The 21567-nt window shown below is 37.8% G+C and overlaps 1 protein-coding gene across 1 annotated transcript in view; it reads right to left on the reverse strand.

Moving 5' to 3' along the window:
* SYT14 (synaptotagmin 14) overlaps nt 1-21567 on the reverse strand; it is a 194013-nt gene that overhangs the window by 61093 nt on the left and 111353 nt on the right. The window contains exons 5-6 of the mRNA XM_043923036.1: nt 9359-9630; nt 4061-4510 (exon numbers count right to left, since the gene is read on the reverse strand). Of these exons, the coding sequence (XP_043778971.1) occupies nt 4061-4510; nt 9359-9630 (722 nt within the window). The remainder of the gene's footprint in view (nt 1-4060; nt 4511-9358; nt 9631-21567) is intronic.

Genomic DNA, 21567 nt, shown 5'->3' on the forward strand with positions numbered 1-21567 from the left:
CTTCTCAATCCAGGGATCAAACCTAGGTCTCCCACTGTGCATAGATTATACTAACTAAGTACTGTCTGTATAGGAAGGGATGCATATTTATGAAAGAAAGAATAAAGTCTAATTATTAATAAATCATAATGAATACATATAATATTATTAAGAAATTTAATAAGTTGAATAAGAAATAAAACTTCAGGGGAGAAAAGGGAAGAAGCTATTTCAGACAACTGTAATAGAGAGATTACTATACAGTACCAAAAATGCATGTGAAGAAAGTTACTGGGGTTATATTAATACACAAGGAAAGTGAAAGTCACTCAGGCATGTCTGACTCTTTGTGACCCCATGGACTGGGAATTCTCCAGGCCAGAATTCTGGAGTGGGTATCCTTTCCCTTCTCCAAGAGATCTTCCCAACCCAGGAACTGAACTCAGCTCTCCCGCATTGAAGGTGGATTCTTTACCAACTGAGCCACAAGGAAAGAATGTCATATAAACAAGTTGAGAGTAAGAGATAAATTCAAATTATGAGAGGGATACACCATGGTGCGCTTCCCTGGCGACTCAAATGGTAAAGAATCTGCCTGCAATGCAGGAGACCTGGGTTCAATCCCTGGGTCAGGAAGATCCCCTGGAGAAGGGAATGGCAACCCACTCCAGTATCCTTGCCTGGACAATTCCATGGACAGAGTAGCTTGGCAGGCTACAGTCTGTGGGGCTGCAAAGAGTCAGACACAGCTGAGCAACTAACACTTTCACTTTCACACCATGGTAGGAAGGGTAACTAGCAACACTCTAACTATTGAGTATAGCTTTAGAAATGACAATTGCAAGTAAATACTACACCATGTGACTACGTCAAAGTTTCCAGTCAGGGTTCTTATTTGAAATCACTGGAAGCTAACTCTAAGTGAAACAGCAATTTATTAAAGGGACTGGGGTGACGAGAGAACCAGGCTTATGGCTAAGCTCCTCAAGAGCAAAATCTAAAACCATACTGCAGAACTGAGCTGGGGAGGAAATCGGCTACTGCTCCTACTGCGCACTTGAATGCCAAGGTCTTGTCTTTTCTGCAATTGTTACTTAACATTGTTCAGCACCAGTAAAATTTCTGCAATAGCAGAACTACTTCAGAATTACTACTGACTCGATGTCAGGTTCCTCCACCATCAGCCTCATGAGAACACAAACTGAGTCAGCATCTGCTTCTCTGTTCGGTTTGTGCCGAGGTTTCTTGGAGGTGAGTATGAGCGGAGCATCTAGTTAACATGATTCCTGCCCTAGCTACCAGTGAGACTGGGAAAGTGAATTACACAGCTTAACTGAGGGACGGGGGAGTATTAGTTGGGACTTCCTCAGACATAAGAAGGTTGCTGAAAAATCATGAAGAAGTGAGAAAACAAAATAAATGTCCACAATCAAACATCACATACTAAGCATACAAAACTCGCCTAAAAATCATTAACTTCCCGCCCCCCCCCCAATATATATTAGTAGAATCAGAGAACATAGTGATGGGTAGAACCCTAGAGATCATTTCTTTTAATTCTCTCATTTTACTGACAAGAAACCTGATACCCAAAATTATTAGATAATTTATCCAAACGCACCCAACTAGTTAGTAGGAAGAACACATGCTTTTTAACCCTTCGTATATTTTCTATTGTTCACTGATCAAATTATATACTTAGCTTAATGTTAAACTTAAATCTTACCCTCAAGGAAACTCAGGGCTTACTTCTCAGAAAGTGAGTTTGGTGATACTGGTCATTTTTCTCTCAATGTATTGTTTGGATCAGTTTCTGAAAAATTAGCTATAAAACTAAATTCTTCATGCAGAATTCTAATTTTGTATTATTACTCACGGACATGAACTGTAATTAAGCTTCAAATATGCTTTAACCAAAGTTTGTAAATTTTTTGACTAGATTAGAACTTTCCCTTGCCAAAAGGCTAATAATATTCTTTAACAAGAAGAAGAAATTATTCAAAGGCTCTAAGAATAAATGTTTAATTATGAAAGTACCTCTCACTCATATATTATTATATCTTACAAAAGTGGAGCTAAAATCACCTAGGTGATCTACAATCACATGATTTCTTTATACAATTAATATCAGAACTTCAGCAAAGAGAACATTAACACTAGAGAACAGCCAGAATGTATACATTCTTTTAGTCTTTTATTTTTATGACAAGAAAACTGATAGACAGAATTTGGAGTCTTAACCTCACAATTGTCAAACACTAGCTCTTTTTGGCACAGAAGCCAAAAACAAGCAATGAGATTTCGAGCAGGTGGAGAAAAAAAGAAGACAGAGAGTAACAATTCAACACAGGCACAGACTTTAAGAAGCAGCAGAGACTTTGAGAAGCATGGCAATGCAGAGAAAAAATTCTCTAAGAGCAGAAGGTAAGTTTTCTTCAGATTTAAACGTTATGTCTTAGATGCTATCTACTTAGCACTTTTTTCTTTTTGTGAACCCTCCACAGAAATTAATTGTACTGGTTGTCAGAAATACAGAAATATAGAATTAAATTTAGGCCAATACATGTAATGGAGGTGTGTACAGAAATCATTTAGTTTGGCCAGAGGAAAATAAACATGTTAAAACCATATTATTTTGTATGGCTTCATTTTCTTTGTGAAAAGTATATAATTAATACAGAATTGGGAACAGAAAAATCAAAGCAAATAAAGAAACACAAAATACATACCTCTTGATGGTACAGGCATTCTCTTCTAATATAAATCAGGTATTTCTATATATAAGAATGCATTTTCCACAGATTAACTAGTAACCACTCAACCAAATAATGAGAAAGTTTAAAAAGTCACATTAAGAATTACAGAATATTTAATTTTATTAAAAAGTTATCTTTTCCCCTCTGAAATAGTGCTTGCATTTTTTCCCTTGCTCCCTTCTGATAAACTGCTGGCATCTACAGTAATACTAAAATTTAAAGTGAAAACAAGCTATCAATTTACCCAATAAAAGATAAATATTATCTTAAAAACCCACAGAGATATACTAAATTATCACCTTTTGGTTTTTAAAAATGCTGAAATCACCTAGTTGAAAAGGTATGGCTCTATTGGGGATGAAGGTCCTATGAGATCAAATGCTGCCTGGCAGAAGTTCAACTAGACTAATCCTGGACTTAACGCTTGACATTTAAAAGCTTAGAAACAACTCTAAAATAGTATACTTTCATTTTAATACACAGATTTATTCCAAACCTGTGTACTTATGGGTAAAAATACTTCTTATTCAATTGTAAGAGGACTAAATATAATTCAAAGTTTCTATTTATAGCATATCATGGATTTTCTCATAATCTAAATAGCTATGTGGCACAGTATATCTTCCTGGTTTAAACAAATTGTGCAGCTCTCCTGTGACCTACAATGCCTTGTGGCAATTTAGTTTAAAATACGAAGAGAGACAGACAGACAGACAGGGTATGTGATCAGAACCTGGAGGAAAAAAGAGAAAAGGACTAAACACAAATATTCTCCCAGAAACACCATAAAAATCTTTGTTTAAAAAAAAAAGTAGAAAGTATAACAAGGGCAAGGTTTTTTTGAACCCTTAAAGATAATTTCACAGCTGTTCTGGAAAGACAATCAGTTATGACCGAGGCAGCCGCATATATTCTGTAAGAACAAATAATTTCTATAGTATATCAAATAAGATATGCGGCTAGTTGTTAACATATCAACCTAGATTTAACATGGAAAGAAAACAATAAATTCTCTAAAGAATTCAGATGATGTCATAAGGAATCATCCAATACATGTTTAATGAAGGAATAAATATGTAAGACATCAGGTCAGGCTCTGTGAACATAAAACACATAAAATAAATCATATATAATCTTCAAGGGCAACTTTTATAGATGAGAAAAAGTTATACCTACCTATCTAGGACTTAGAAATTTTGTAGGTATGATTACCATGGGAAAAAATAGGCTGAGAAAGTTGGTGGGTTGATCATAGATTTTAAAAATTGTGTATATTATAATACCATGACATAAACTGTATTTGGGCTATTTGAGCAGATACTCACAGAATGATTGTAAGAAGGTTCCAATATCACAGGTAATGACATTTTCCCTTGAAGATTCAATTTTGTTAAATAAAAAATCTTTTCCCCCACAATCTTTTCTTTTTTCATGCGGTGTATACCATACAGTCTAAACCGAACTGCATAATTTCCAATCATCTCAGATTCAACATGATTAAATCTGAATGTTTCTGTGAAGACAGGGCATGGTCCTCTCTGGATGCTGGTTTTTGCTCTCTGTTTCTTTATAGGTAGAAGAACAAGGTGTACTTGCCATGAGTTGCCACCTGTCCTGTTATATGTTGGGATATCTGTGACACCTGTCACTGTTACCAGAAGCTTCTGTTCTTGTGAGTCATAGTCAAAAGTCACATCCAGGGTGCCGTATTTAGCTTCTGGCTCAGGATCAAAAGGTTTAGGAAGCTGTGAAGATGATCCTTGAGCTGACCCATCCTAAGAAAAGCAAATTTAAATGTTTTCAGTTTTTAACTCCATTATTTAATTCAGCATGTAAATAAGTACCTGGTATTTCTTTAGAAGGGTGATATGAAAACTGTTTTGATTTGCTATCATAAGGAAAGTAATAATAATCAACAGCCAACTACAATCAAAAGTTACTCTATGGAAGCAGAATAACGTAAGTTAAACTCAAAAACTTAATAAATAAAATAAAGACATGGAATAATCACCATTACCATTTTGAGAAAGTTGGCTGTGTGTTTTCATCGTGAGAAATTGGAAAATATATATTTCAATGTGTATCTCTGTTCTTTTTGTGAAAAAAAAAAAGAAGCTAAATTTTTAACATTATAAACAATACAACTGACAGCTCAATATCAAGTTGGAGAGAAAGAGAACATAAATACAAGAATAATGCTATTGAAAAATTTGGTTCCAATTTCAGATGTGTCCCCAAATGCCCCACCTGTATTAGAATGTTAACATATTTACACTTAAAAGCCAATGGAAAGGTGAAATATGAAAGTATAAACACAAAAGCCTCAAAATATTTAAAGCCAAATGTTTATTTTCCATAACACACACACTATTTCAATTTTTAACTAGAATTTCAAAGTATATATTATTTTTAATACTAAGATGGGGAGACAGTGGAAACAATGTCAGACTTTATTTTTTTGGGCTCCAAAATCACTGCAGATGGTGACTGCAGCCATGAAATTAAAAGACGCTTACTCCTTGGAAGGAAAGTTATGATCAACCTAGATAGCATATTAAAAAGCAGAGACATTACTTTGTCAACAAAGGTCTGTCTGGTCAAGGCTATGGTTTTTCCAGTGGTCATGTATGGATGTGAGAGTTGGACTGTAAAGAAAGCTGAGCGCCGAAGAATTGATGCTTTTGAACTGTGGTGTTGGAGAAGACTCTTGAGAGTCTCTTGGACTGCAAGGAGATCCAACCAGTCCATCCTAAAGGAGATCAGTCCTGGGTGTTCACTGGAAGGACTGATGTTGAAACTGAAATTCCAATACTTTGGCCACCTGATGCAAAGAGCTGACTCATTTGAAAAGACCCTGATGCTGGGAAAGATTGAGGGCAGGAGGAGAAGGGGACAACAGAAGATGAGATGGCTGGATGGCATCACTGACTTGATGGACATGGGTTTGGGTGGACTCCGGACTTGGTGATGGACAGGCGGGCCTGGCGTGCTGCGGTTCATGGGGTTGCAAAGAGTCGGACATGACTGAGTGACTGAACTGACTGATAGCTGATGTGGCTATGTAACTCTGCTCCAACCAGTGGGAAAGAGACAGAGTTCTGTATAAACCATCCAGATCGGGTCTGCAGAAGAAACGACCCACTCTGCACTCTCTTTCTCTGTCACTCTTCCCAAAAGCAGATACACACAGAGGATGTGTGGGCAGCTTGGACCATGTAGATTAGGTCAACACCCTAGGGAATGACAGTGACTAAAAAGCATGAACTGGGCTGATGGATGATGTTGTTGAATGGTCAAATGAAAGGCAATCTTCCATGGCTTTGTATTTGATGTTGTATTTGTCTCCTTGTTTTAGGACCTTTGTTGTTTAGTCACTCAGTTGAGTCTGACATTGTGCAACTCCCTGGACTGTAGCCTGCCAGGTTTCTCTGTCCATGGGATTTCCCAGGGAAGAATACTGGAGTGGGTTGCCATTTTCTTCTCCAGGGGATCTTCCTGACCCAGGGATGGAACCCACACCTCCTGCATTGGCAGGTAGATTCTTTTCTACTGAGCCACCTGGGAAGCCCAATAGGACCTTAACATGTACCTAACTATTGCACCTACTATAAGCCTGGCTGTATTTTAAGTGGCAGGATGCAGCAGAGAATCAAAAAGACACAAGTCTTTGACCTTATAAATCTCCGTGTCTACCTATGATGATCCAACTGCTATCACGTATGGAAGAAAAGATGGCAAGTGAAGGAGAATTCTTTAGGAACAGGAACAAACTCTCATAGGAAAACTCAGTGTTTTATGCAATATGATTAGATCGATATAAAAACATTCTTACTCTGTTACACTTACAGTTTAGAGCAAGACGTTTTAATGCATGCCACTTCATAATTATAGATGATTACATTAATTTATTTTTCGATTAAATATTTTCTGAACTAGTGTCATGACAGCTAAGATTGTCAAGGCAATAAAAATGTTTATAAGGTCCCAGAAAGCTATTTCTGAATTTTGTTTCTCTTGGTGTCTTCCTATTTTCTTTTCCCCCTGGGCATTCTGAGAGTTGTCATGAAACTGAGGGTTAACAGGGTGGTACCTTTAGAGATAAAAGCTACTATTTGTATTCTACAAATGGGTAATTAGAAAACAACTCCTCTTTTCAAGGTTCTGAGCCAAAGTTGTGACTAATCTTTAGCTAGCAACAGGTTATCAACACAGTTAATGAACTCCTTGCCTGGGAAACCTTGTGATTCCTCCTTGGTCCTCTCCCAGTTCAACTGTGTACAGAGATAGAATGGCTCTAAGAGAGCTGGATCCTGGACTAAACCAACAGGAAGGTAAGAATTTTCTAGTTGATAAATAATATCTATTAAAGGAATGGTGGTAAGCAAAATAAACTGGAAAAGACACAAGAATCAGTTTCATACTAACTGCTAGCAGCACTGAAGTATTCAGGTGACATGCATTTGCTGTAGTTTGAATATATTCAGTTTTGCGGCAGAAGACATAAATACAAGCAGGATAGGGGAGACTCCTCATAAGAAAGCAAGCTTCTGAAATATGGGCAAAACTCACAGGCTCTGTTAACTACAGATAACAGGTAAGGAAGTAACTTGAGAGACACAAGCAGAATTCAGAAGATGTGGTAAATATAGATAATAACTAAATTAATCACTTGCAAGATATGCTCAAGACAGAATAAACAGAAAATAGGATAGAACAAATGACTATTAGCTATGGAAAGGGACAGAAAGCCTAAGCTATGATGAAGTCACCTCTGGGAAATGCAGATAAAATCTGTGTCTAGTAGACTAACTGTAAGTTTCTATGGTGGCCAGGAGGACCTTCCCCTGCATGTCTCCCGTAAAACCAGCATAGTCCTGGGAACCCTGGTTCAAATCTCAACTTCCGTCCCTGTTAACATGCCATAATTAGGGAATGCTAACAGAGCAGAAACAGTAAGACTGGACATAAGGACATCATGTAAACCGGGATTCACACGGTGTGGTCCTGCCGCCTGTACTTACTGGTATCCTATCCTAAGTGTGTTCCCCTACCTTCTCTTGCTCCTCTTACTTCTTGCTTTATATCTGAAATAGCTTCACACACACACACACACACACACATACGTACACGCACTCACACATAACACACACCAGGGTAATCTGAGCATCTTAATTCGGTCTGTGAGTCCTCTGGGATTGCTTGCCTGGAGGTGTACTTGGAGGGTACCAATGCTTCAGAGTAATTTCCCACACTATGATTCAGGTGAAGAGGAGCAATGTAGCAAAGCTTTTTAGAGCACTGTTTTCACAGTCAGGTACACCTGGGTTTGAATTACAGTTCTATCATTTAAGATCTCCTTATCCTGGTCAAACTGCTTAATTCTCCCAGTTTTAATGCTTTCTTTTCTAAAATACAAATAACAACTTCCTGAAGGTGATGTTCTTAGAATTAAATGAGCTGACTGTGTAAAAATTACAGCAAAATTCCTAGGACGATTGGTGATCGCTATTACCAATCGTTGTTAGTTCCACAATGCAGGCTTCACTGTTAACTTCTTGGCTAGATATTTGGTTTCCAAGTCTACAAAATAGTTACCACAAATTTGCTCAGGTAAAGAACATGGAGAAATATTCTTTTTGGAAAATCATGAACTACTGCTATATTAAACTAATACTACCAATGTAGAATTTTAGATACTATATAATAATAATATTAGAAATAGTAGAAAAGTAGTAACAGATAGAAAGTGTCCTTAGAAATTTTTATGTAAGAAAAAACTTAAGGAAATTGTATTTAGAGCTCTACTTTCATTATCTTATTTTGGCAACAGATAAAAATTCACCTAGTAAGAACACTGACACCCTGCAGTATAATGAAATGTTGTATGGGACAAAACTTGTAAAAACTTGCAATCTAGAAGCAAGTAAATTCTGCCTTATGAAAACCTCTAGATTACCTTTACAGTTTCCATCATCATAGGAAGATCAAAACAAATGCTTTTTAGAACATGGAAAGACTTCGAAAGTATAACACACCTATTTCTATTGCTGTTTTCACATTTTCTGCTCCACAAAAAGGAAATCTTAAAGCACAACCAACCAATCACTCTGAATGCATGATGCCATGAGTTCAAACTTCATAGTAAAGCTGAGCATCACTTATCCCTCCCATATTCCAGAGAGTGAAATGCAAACAATATTCTGTAAGGCTTGTAAACCATTAAAGGGCAACCTCCCAATAGTAAAAATATCTAAATTCAGTAGGTTAAAAAATAAACACAAACACAAATAGGAACCTTAACATAAAAGAAATGGGTAATTCCAGAATATTTTATGTAAAATGCTGAACAAAAGTTTTTTAAACCCCAACAGAAGTTGAAATGTCGGGGAAGATACTTTTCAGTATCTTGCATATTGCTCTCAGTTTTATCAATCCGTTCCTTTTTTTTTGAGGGGGAGTTGCAGCACGGTTGGGACAGCCCTGAAAGGTCTGCTGGATAAAAATAGAAACCATAAGCCACAAAGGACACGATAGTGAGAAAACCTTCTGACCAGGAGGAGAAGCACAGGGTTATTACCTTCCAAACAACATTAGTTTTGAGTATTCTGCGTGCTTTTACTTACTTCAGGGCTCAGGACTGCAGTGCTGTCACTCGGAACATCTTCTTCATATCCTTTGTTATGAAAGCTTTCTATTTCGTGACCTGCGCTTCCTTCACTTGGACACTTGTTATATGAGCATCTTGGACTGTTGCTGCAGTGGGAAAATTCACATTTACTGTCCCCAATTTCTGAGGGTGTACATGAGAGGTGGGGAGAACCACTGTCATCCTGATATGGTGGTGGCTGCAATTCATCCAGTGGGGGTGTTCTTCTCATTCTCTGAATGCAGTTTCCTGATAATGATTAAGAATCTGGTCACTGTTTCCAATTAGCCTCAACATGCAGTACAGTCCACAATAATTGTAAATAACAACAACAAAAAAAACTGGATTAAAATTTTGTGGCAAGGTGGTTACTAGATTTACTAATGGGTTTTCTTCTTCCCTGGTTCAGATGCAGAAATCAAATAATCTGGTTTCCCAATCCTCTCCTGCATAAGATCACGAAAAATAAAAGTTACGTACCGAGACACCCTGTTTCATATTATAAAAATGGGACAGTGATAAATACTAGTGAAATCAATGATTTATATAGGTCTGTCTTTCAAAACAATCCTAAAGCATACAGACTTCAACTGTTCCCTTGTGATCCGTGACATCTCCAGTCACAGTAGGTAAAAATATGGTAGGTGAAACAAATATAAACCTCATTTGTTTCCTTCAGTTACTGAGATGAACTTAAACTAGCATTCACCCAGCAGCACTGGAATCTATTTTTTCCTGTCTATCCCAGATCCAGAATCCTGAAATGCAGAGCACTGTGAGTCGAGGCCTAACTCCTCCTGTGCTGTGCTCAGGCACTCAGTCGTGTCCGACTCTGCAACCCCACGGACTGTGGCCCACACCCACCAGCAAAGTCTGAAGCCTGCATTCCAGCCTGTCTCCTTTAAAAAGGGGTCACTCCCTGCTCTACCACATCCTGCATCAGGACTCCTAAAGTCCACTCTACTTTGTCTATAGTAGGCGTCTTCAACCCCACATTTTTTCCTCTCTTAAATTTTTAATTTTTACTTTAATGATTTACCTAAATAACAGAACAAGCATTTCTGTGAACAGGACAGAGGTGGGGACAGGAGGATATGTTAGGAAACAGAATTCACCATACAACTCAGGGATAGCTAAATCTTGTGCAAATAATTCCTGGACATAATATCAGATATAAAACTTAAACATGGCTCAGTTTTTCCTTTGATGGACTGTCTCCTTTCTTGAAAGGAACTCTGGAAAAAAGGTCGTTTGTAATTCTTATAATGGAGAAATGTTCAACAGGTCTTCTGTTCTTGCTAAGAGAGAAAAGCTTCTTGCTAAGATAGAAAAACTTTACATAAGAACTATAAAACTCATTTAAAAATTACCATGATGTCTGGTTCAAATAAAAATACTGATCTGCATGAACTTAGCACAGATTTACATATTTGACCAGAAGTCCTAATTTTGGAAAAAGAAATTAAATGTCTCACCTAGTGAGTCTAACATACCAGTGCTAGGAAATAAACACAACGTACAAAAATTAATGACTTAAGTTGAAACTAAATTTGAGGAGACAGATTGGAAGTAGTAGCCAACAAAACACAATAAAGCAGATTTCAGCATGGGGCTTCCAGGAAAGCTACTGTTTTCCTGAGAAAGCAGCAGACTTAACTTGCATGTCCCTTTTGCCCACTGGCCTTTCCCCTTTCTCCTGCTTTAGAGGTGTAGCACTCATAACCACGAAGTAACAAGCCTGAGAATGAAAACTAAGGATGATGAAGAAGCATCTGAAGAATCACTAAGTAGCTACCTCCAAAACTTTTTGATGTCTGAGACAAATATATCCCTATTTGTTTAAAAAAAAAAAAACACCCCACAAAAACAAGGACTTCCTTGGTGGTCCAGTGGTTGAGACTCCAAGCTTCCACTGCAGGGGGCATGGGATCAATCCCTGGTCAAGGAACTAAGATACCACATGCTGCATGGCACAGTCAACCCCCACCCACCCACTGTCTCCAAAACAAAAAACCCCCAAACTTGATATCTGAATTTTCTTTTGTTTCTAAATATATTTTCTACTGACTGTTTTTAAACTGACATCTTCTCTCCCTTTAAAAATGTCTATGTAACCAGTCATTGAATTATAAATTGAATTGTAATACCTAAATATTTACTATAACATGAAGTCAATTAAAAAATTCCCAACACAGTAGTTCTAAGAATCAGCATACCATCTTTTCCTTTATCTTAATTTTTTAAAAAAGAGAGATGATCTTTTCCAGAAGTCTCTTACTAATAGCATATTATCCCATAATACCCCAAGTCTCACTGGACAGAACTGGGTCACATGTCTATTTCTAAACCCATCTGTGGTAGGGGAGATGTGATTACCATAACTGGCTTAACCAGAAGGCATCAAATTGGAAATTCCATCTATATGGAAAAGAGTAGATGCCACTCAACAAATTAAAAAAAAAAAAAAAAAAGGACTGGGAACAAGACAAGGATTCTGACTCTCGTTACTTTTATTCAGCATGGTACTTGAAGTCCTAGCCATAGAAATTAGGCAAGAAAAAAAAGACATCCAAATTGGAAAGGAAGAAGTAAAACTATCTCTATTGGCGATGACATATTATATATAGAAAACCATAAAGAGTCCACCAAAAAAAAAAACCTTTTAGAGCTAATAAACATAATCAGTAAAGCTGCTAGATACAAAATTGATGTAAAAAATCAGTTGTGTTTTTATCAACTCACATGAATTATCATAAAAATAAGTTAGGGGAAGAATCCTAATTACAACTGCATGTAAAGGATCCACCTGCTAATGCAGGAGACACATGAGACATACATTCGACCCCTGGGTTGGGAAGATACCCTGAAGAAGGAAACAGCAACCCTCTCCAGTATTCTTGCCTAGAAATTCCCATGGACAGAGGAGCCTGGTGGGCTACCATCCATAAAGTCGCAAAGAGTCAGACACAACTGAGCAAGTGAGCATGCATGAGCATGCACCAGGGAATAAATTTAACCAAAGAAGTGAAATACCTTTACACTAAAAACTGTAAGACACAGATGAAAGGAGCTGAAAAACACACAAATAAATGGAAAGATATTCTGTGTTTATGGATTGGAAGAATATTGTGAAAATGTTCATATTATCCAAAGCAATCTATAGATTCAATGCAATAGCTATCAATATTCCAATGGCATTTTTTTTCACAGAAATAGAAAAAACAATCCTAAAATTTGTATGGCAACACAGAGATTCCAAATAGCCAAAGAGATCTTGAAAAAGAAGGAAAAAGTGGGAAGTATCATACTTCCTGATTTCAAAGTATATTACAAATCTACATTAATCAAAACAGTATGTTACTGGCACAAAAGCAGACACATCATCCAACAGAACTTAGAGCCCAGAAGTAAACCTACATATGTATGGTCAACTAATTTATGACAAAGGAGCCAAGAAAATACAATGAGGAGAGGATAGTCTCTTTAATAAGTGGTGATGGGATAACTGGACAGCCATATGCAAAAGAATGATACTGAACATCATATACATAAATCATATACATAAGTCTTACATCATATACATAAATCAACTTGGAATGGATGAAATACTTGAATGTAAGAACTGAAACCATGAAACTCCTAGAAGAAAACATAGTGTGTAAGCTCCTTGACATTGGTCTTAACAATGTTTTAGATCTGACACTAAAAGTAAAGGCAATAAAAGCAAAAATAAACAAGCAGGATTACACAAAACTGAATAGCTTCTTCACTGCAAACAATCAACAAAATTAAAAGTCACCCTACAGAATGGTGGAAAATATTTATAAATAATGTATCTGGTGAGGTGTTAATACCCAAAATACATGCAGAACTCACACAACTCAGTGAAAAAACTAACAATCTGACTGAAAAATGGGTTGAGAAACTAAAAAACACCTTTGGAAAAAATTGTTTTCCAAAGAAGATATGCAAATGACCAACAGAAACATGAAAAAGTTTTCAAATCACTAATCATCAGAGAGATGCTAGTTATCTACCATGAAATATCAACTCATATCTGTTAGAATGGTGATTATCAAAAAGACAAGAAATAACTAGTGCTGGGTAGGATGTGGAGCTCCCATAGATGGGAGTGTGAACTGTTGAAACCACTGTGGAAAACAATATGGAGATTCTTCAAAAAATTAAAAATTGAACTACTATATGATCTAGCAATTCTACTTCTCTGAAGGACATGAAATCACTATATTGAAAAGATATCTGCATTCCCATATTCACTAAAGTATTATTTGTAATAGCGAAGACATGGAAACAACTGAAGTGTCCATCAATGAATGAATGGGTAAAGATAATGTGGTTTATACAGACAATGGACTATATTCAGCCATAAAGGAAAAGTTGCCATTTGTGACAACAGGCATGGACCTTGAGGACAATAATTTTAAGTGAAGTAAGTTAAAAAAAGAGAAAGATAATACTGTATGATGTCACTTATACATGGACTCTAAAAAAAAATGAATTCATGGATATGGAGAACAGATTGGTCGTAGGCAAAAACGGCAGGGTTGTGGGTGGGGGAAAGGGATGAAGGTGGTAAAAGGTACAAACTTCCAGTTACAAGATAAATAAGTCCTGGGGATGTTATGCATAGTGTTGACTATACTTAACAATACTGCATTGTATATTTAAAATTTGCTGAGAGTAGAATAAAAATAGATAAAAATTCTTATCAGAAGAATAAATTTGCAACTATGTAAAATGACTGATGTTAACTAAGCCTATTGTGGTAATCATTTTGCAATATTTACATATTATCAAACCATTATGTTGTACATCTTGGAATAACACAAAGTTATATGTTAATTGGAGAAGGCAATGGCAACCCACTCCAGTACTCTTGCCTGGAAAATCCCATGGATGGAGGAGCCTGGTGGGCTGCTTCTATTGGGTCGCTAAGAGTCGGACATGACTGAGAAACTTCACTTTCATGCATTGGAGAAGGAAATGGCAACCTACTCCAGTATTCTTGCCTGGAGAATCCCAGGGACGGGGGAGCCTGGTGGGCTGCCGTCTATGGGGTCGCACAGAGTCGGATACGACTGAAGTGACTTAGCAGTAGCATATGTTAATTAAATCTCAATAAAACTGGGAAAAGTAAAAAATGACTCAATATTTTCCTTCCAAAAACTTATGCACTTTGGGAGTATAAAAACATGCACACATTAAATAAAACAAAAAAGAGCATGCCTAAAGATGCCAGGAAGGAGGAAGATGAAGGATCCTTGCTTTTCTTATCCATCAGTCTAGCAATTGATTTCAGTCTTCATTTTTACTAAAAAAAAAATCTTCTCTTTCTGTGGCTCCATTTCCATTTTTCATAATCCTTTTCTGCACTTCCTTTTGATGTGACCAGCACATACAGTTTCTGTCTGGTAATTGCGTCATACCTTACTTCCTTTGGCTTACTCATATCAGGTCCCTGTCTAGCTGCCACCAGCTGTGGTCCTCACACAGCTGACCTCCAGTCATCTGGATCTTATTTAGAATTAGTGTCACTGTGCTCCAAAGACTAAAGCATAAGTTATCCCAAAGAAGGTTTACTGATATTTAAAGATGCTAAGCAGGCTCCATGGGTTGATTTCAATATTGTTTCTGGATTTGAGAGGAACAATTTTAAAGCTGTGAAGTGGAATATATAAAATATTTTGAAATTACATATATATATAAACATTGGGATTTATAAATTATGTAAGTTTATATAATTATATATTATTGTATAAATCCTCAAAGTTTTGAATATAATTACCACACTTTTTTCTTTAATTTTCATTTTACTCTTGCATTTTACTTTTCAAAGTGAAGAAGGCCAAATGTATCTGGAATCTAAATTTCATTGAAAATGTTAGGTAGTTAGAATAGGGAAAAAGAGTCCAAAATGGCGGTGGCTAAAAGACCTGGAAGGGAAAGCCTGCGAAAATAGAACAAAGGAAGGTCCGAGGACCTGAGTGAGAACCTCAGGTAAAACAAACAACACTCCTGGCTGGCCCAATTTACATAAGACAGGCCCAGGGACAGAGAGACATATAAAAAGAGGAGCCTAAGCCCTCTTCTCTCTCTCTCTCTCCCGCGCAATGGGGCGATCTTCTCTTCGCGTCTTTGGATCAACGTGCCCTCATGCCTCGAAGATGGGTTTTCCTGCTATTATCTAAATAAATAGAGCTGTAACACTGAGCTGTAACACTGATTTATTTAAGAGCTATAACACGGTCCGTTCGAGACCTGAGAGCTATAACACAGTCTGTCCTCCGAGAGTTGTGACTCGCCAAGGGGCTTTAATGTCCATCACTCCAAATTTTTGCTGTGACGAGACAAAGAACCGAGGAGCATACACTCGCGTGACATCTATGGTGCCGTGACTCGGGTAAAACCTGACTGAAACAACCTCCACGCGGAAGAGGCCAAGCGCAGCAGGAGCCCAACTCGGCAAAGCTCCCGCGGTAGAAGCGGAACGCGAAGAAAACCCAGCGCAGGGGAAGGCCCGTCGTGCTGGAAACAGGGGCAGCGAAAACAAACTCAGCAGAGGATTCCAGAAGACCTCCGGTTAAGGTGGGAGGTCCTCGCTCCTCTGGCTGGAAGGACATGTCTAACAATTACAATCTCTCGTTTCTCGTTTCCTTGAACCCCCGTGAACTGGCAGGCGGCAGTGGGCGCCAGAGGGACTCTGGAGAGGCTATTCTTCATTACGTCCCAAAGGCATTATCTGCTGGGCCCCAGTAGCTGTTACCCAAGCCGGTGGGGGTTCTTCTGTCCTTACTCTTTGTGCCAAAAATCAGACCAATAAAAACTGAGCACAGGTCTGATATCTAGCAAATTTTCCAGTATGCTATGAAGGGGATTCCTTGGCACATCTTTCCCACTGCTTTTCCCTCTTTTCCTTCAGCTCTTTCTCCCGGGATGCGAGCCTGACCAAAACCCAGGATGCCCGACTCAGGCTCTGAGGTCTTATTGCAAAAATTCAGTGAGAGACAAAGAACCGAGGAGCATACACTCGCGTGACAAAAAGATACAGTTGTGAGGATTTCTTCTTTGTTTTAACTTTCTGCAATAATCTTTTTTTTCCTCTAGCTGTTAACTGCTTTACATTGTCTACACAGTGTAAGAACTTGGCTTAAATAGAATTGATGTTGGAAAAATTTTAAGACAATTGTTTTATAAAATAGCACACTTTATGTCAGAGTTGTTAGATTACACTATAAACAGCCAACCTGAGAAAGAAACTTTTTGTGGGACTATCACACAACAAAATGATAATGCCATACTCTTACTTTACCCCTCGTTTTACAACCCAATTTCATACTCTATTTTATGGATATGATATAAAAGGGTTCATGCATGAATATATTTTAAGCATTTTAATTTTCCATTTGCATATTGCACAGCACCTAGAAAACAAGACAAAGTATCTTCTTACTTTAGGAAAAAAATAGGATGCATGCATATCTGGAGTATGACCTGTAAATCTTAACACTGTGTTTTAAGATACTGGTTTTCAAAGTTTGGCAACTGCAGCTCTAAACAGAGGTGAATATTCAACATCTGTAGAATTCACATCTCTTTTCAAATACCTGTGGAAATCTACTAAAATTTATCATATACTGGCTAATAACTTAAGGCTCAACACATTTCACAAAACTGGGAGTGTAAAAGGGATGTTTTCAAACCACAGTGGAATGAAGTTAAAAATCAGAAACAAAAATATAATAAAATTTATAGAAATCTAGATAAAATAATTAGAAATTAAGATAAACTTCTAAACTGCCCATGGATTAAAGGAGAAATCACAACAGAAATTAGAAAATACATTGAAAATAATGATAATAAAAATAATTCATATAAATACTTGTGGAATGTGGCTAAGAAGGACATTTACAGGCCTAAGTGCATATACTGGGGAGGGCAGGGGAGAGAGGAAGGTTGAAAACCATAATCTGAGTACCCATTTCCGGAAGTTTTAAAAAACAAACAAGTGATTCAAAGGAAGTAGGAAGAATGAAAGAAGGAGCAGAAATCAAAAATAGAAAACATGCATACAAAAAATTGCATACAATAGAAAAGCATTAGCAAATCAAAGGAGAAGGAAATGGCAACCCACTCCAGTATTCTTGCCTAGAGACAAGAATTTGTCCATTCTTCCCGTGGACAAAGGAACCTGGGGGCTGCTATCCATAGGGTCGCATAGAGTCGGCACACGACTGAAGTGACTTAGCATGCATGCATGCATGCATTGGAGAAGGAAATGGCAACCCACTCCAGTGTTCTTGCCTGGAGAATCCCAGGGACAGTGTGGGGTCCCTGATGGGCTGCCGTCTATGGGGTCGCACAGAGTTGGACACGACTGAAGCGACTTAGCAGTAGCGGCAGCAAATCAAAATAAAATCCATTGAGAACACTAATAAAATTGATAAGCTGCTAGAAGAGACTAGTCAAGAAGAAAAAGAGACGGCATAAATTATTAATATCAAGAATAAAAAAGAGGACATCATTTCAGCTCCTTGACACATTAAAAAGACAGCGAGCTTTCCCTTTGTTCTCCCCTTTCTGGAAAGCTGTCAGTCCCGAAGCTATCCAGTGGGCCGAGGGAGGCAGCGGTCCGCGCTGGTGGTGGCAGCAGAAGCCGCGTGGGCCAGAGCCGTGTCAGAGCTCAAGGAGGGCAGAGAGGGCATCCGCACACGGGGCAGTGCCAGGCAGCATGACGGAGTCCAGTCTGGGTGAGAAAGACCCAGCAAAGGGAGCCGGGGCCTCAACAGAGTAAGAGGGTTCCCCATGGAAAGGAAGCCTAGCCCGGGGCAACAGAGCCCAGACTGAGAAATGTGTCTGCCCTGACGCAAGGGGCCAGAGCTGGAGAACCAGGGAGAAAACTAGAACAAACGCTATGAAGCTGGATTAACATGAAAATGTATCAGTATCTGCTCAGGTGTTTAGTAGTAGGCAGAAATACAGTGTGAATATGCATGTAACGTGTACACACACACACACACACACACACACACACACACACACACACACTTCTGAGTATCCTAGCTCTATCCACGGCTTAAGAAAAACCCTGACAGCAACAAGCATACCTAAGTGCTCCAATCCTGGCTTCTCAATCAGGTCTTCACTAAAAGGAACCAGGACTCCATGAAGAAGTGGCTAATTGCAGGGCTGAAGAAAGGAAAATACAAGAGAAGCTTACACAAGCTTCTTGTGTTGGGAGTAAAGACGCACTCAAAGAATGATGCGGTCATGTCAAAAGGACAAAGAAGCCAGCTTGAAGGGGGTCACACCGACCAAATCTCACTAACAATTTGAGCTTCAAAATAAATAAATAGTCACAATAATGGATCATAAGACACAGAGGAAAAGAGGAAATCATGAGTCCATCTAGATATAAATAAACACAAAAATAAATTGAAAGAACTTTAAGAAAATAGGTCATTTTTGTAGTTAGAGATGCATTCTGATAAAGGACTTCATTATCAAGAGTAATTTAGTGAAGAAGCCTAGTAGACACCTCCTTAACGATTAGACCAAAGGGAACATTCTGAGTAGTGGAATAAGTCAAAATTGTGCATCATCCGCTAAGATGCAATGAGAGGAATAAGGCACCACTTCCAGCTAGAGGTGCATAACCTGACTCTAATCATAAGGAATATGAGACAAACTCAGATACCAAAAAAAAAGTGTAACAGTCACAATGGGAATGACTGAAGAACTGTTCTAGACTAAAGGAGACTAGCAAGAAAAGGTAACTAAAAGCAAGACAATATTTTGAATTTGATCCTCTTGCTATAATAACATTATTTGGACAACTGTTGACCTTGAGTAGGTTCTGAGAATTAAATGGTAATAATACATCAAAATATCAATATCAGTGTCTTAATTTTGATGGTTACATTAAGGCTATGAAAGAGAATATTCTTGCTGGTAAAAAATATACACTAATGTATTTGAGAGTGAAGAAGCAACCCATTTACCCTCAAATGGTTTAAGGTGGAAAAAAGGACTGTAAAGTTTTGCTACAAGTACAGGATGGATTTAACATTAGAAAATGAATCTATCAAAGTCAATGCATTGAAAGAATAAAGGTTAAAAGTAATGTGATAATTATAATAGATTTAAAAAATCATTTGATATAATTAATTATCCAATTATGATAAAAGATTTCTGTGCAAATGAGGAATAGAAAGCAATTTCCTTTAACTCATAAAGGGTATTTTTGAAAGTCCTCTGTGTGTGCATGCGTGCGAAGTCACTTCAGTTGTGTCCAACTCTTTGTGACCCTGTGGACTGTAGCCCGCCAGGCTCCTCTGTCCATGGGATTCTCCAGGCAAGAATACTGGAGTGGGTTGCCATGCCCTCCCCCAGGGGATCTTCCCAACCCAGGGAGTGAGCCCATGGCTCCTGCATTGCAGGCGGACTGTTTACGTCTGAGTCACCAAGGAAACCCTAAAATCCTATAGTAAACATCAAATTTACGGGTAAAATGTTGAAAACTTTACCTCTGAGATCAAGAATGAGACAAAGATGCCTATTATCATCAATTCTATTCAACAATGTACCAGAAAGGTGAAAAGACAACTCTCAGAATTGGAGAAAATAACAGCGAATGAAACAAGTGACAAAAGATTAACCTCCAAAATATGCAAGCAGCTCATGTAGCTGAATACCAGAAAAACAACCAACCCAATCAAAAAGTAGGCAGGCCAATTCAAGTTAATGCATATTAAAAACCATCACAATATTGTAATTATCCTCCAATTAAAATAAATAATTTTTAAAAAAGTAGGCAGAAGATCAAATAGACAGTTCACCAAAGAAGGCATACAGATGGCTAACAAACACGTGAAGAGATGCTCAATATTGCTCATTATCAGAGAAATGCGAATCAAAACTTCAATGAAACAATCACCGCACATCGGTCAGAACGGCCATCATCTTGTTGATGTTTGACAAAAAACAACAAAATTCTGTAAAGCAATTATCCTCCAATTAAAAAATAAATAAAGTGGCAAAAAAAATCTACAAACAATAAATGCCCAAGAGGGTGTGGAGAAAAGGGAACCATCTTGCACTGTTGGTGGGAATGTAAACTGATATAGCATTATAGAGGAGAGAATGGAGGCTCCTTAAAAAGCCAGGAATAAAACCCAACAATCCCACTACTGGGCATAAACCCTGAGAAAAATCATAATTGAAAAAGACAAGTATACCCCAGTGTTCACTGCAGTACTATTTACAATAGAAACAGAAATACAATGGAAGCAACCTAAATGTCTACCAACAGATGGATGGATAAAGAAGCTGTAGTACATATATAATGGAATATTAACTCAGCCATAGAAAGGGAGGCATCTGAGTCAGGTCTAATGAGGTAGGTGAACTGAGAGCCTATTACACAGAATGAAGTAAGTCAGAAGGAGAAAAGCAAATATTGTTTATTAACACATATATATGAATCTAAAACGATGGTACCGATGAACCTATCTGCAGGGCAACAATGGAGACAGAGACATAGAGAACAGACTTATGGATATGGTGGGGAAGGAGGGGTTGGGACGAATGCAGAGAGGAGCAGGGAAACATATACACTACATATGTAAAATGGATGGGAGTGGGAATTTGCTATATCACTCTGGGAGCTCAAACTGGTGCTCTGTGACAACCTAGAAGGGTGGGGTGGGATGGGGGGAAGGGAGGTTCAAGACGGAGGGGACGTATGAATACCTATGGCTGATTCACGTGGATGTATGGCAGAAACCAACATAACACTATAAAGCAATTATCATTCAATTAAAAATAAATTTTTTAAAAAAGCAAAGACAACAACGTGCCAGAGGTCCTAGCCAATGGAAAAAGCTGAGAAAAAGAAAGGGATTGGAAAGAAAGAAATAAAACTGCCATTATGCTCAAATGATGACTGTGATATAGAAATCTCAAAATAATTTAGAGATAATCTATTAGACTTACCATATTTAGAAAGAATACTGACTATGAGAGAACTGTTTAAAAAAATCAACTGAATCTCCAAACACAAGCAATGAACAATTAGGAAGTGAAATTGAAAAACAATCCCACATATAGTAGCAATAGATAAAAATCAAATGTTCAAGCTGGAGTTAGAAAAGGCAGAGGAACCAGAGA

Source organism: Cervus elaphus, chromosome 14, assembly GCF_910594005.1.
Source record: "Cervus elaphus chromosome 14, mCerEla1.1, whole genome shotgun sequence".
Taxonomy (NCBI): Eukaryota; Metazoa; Chordata; class Mammalia; order Artiodactyla; family Cervidae; genus Cervus; species Cervus elaphus.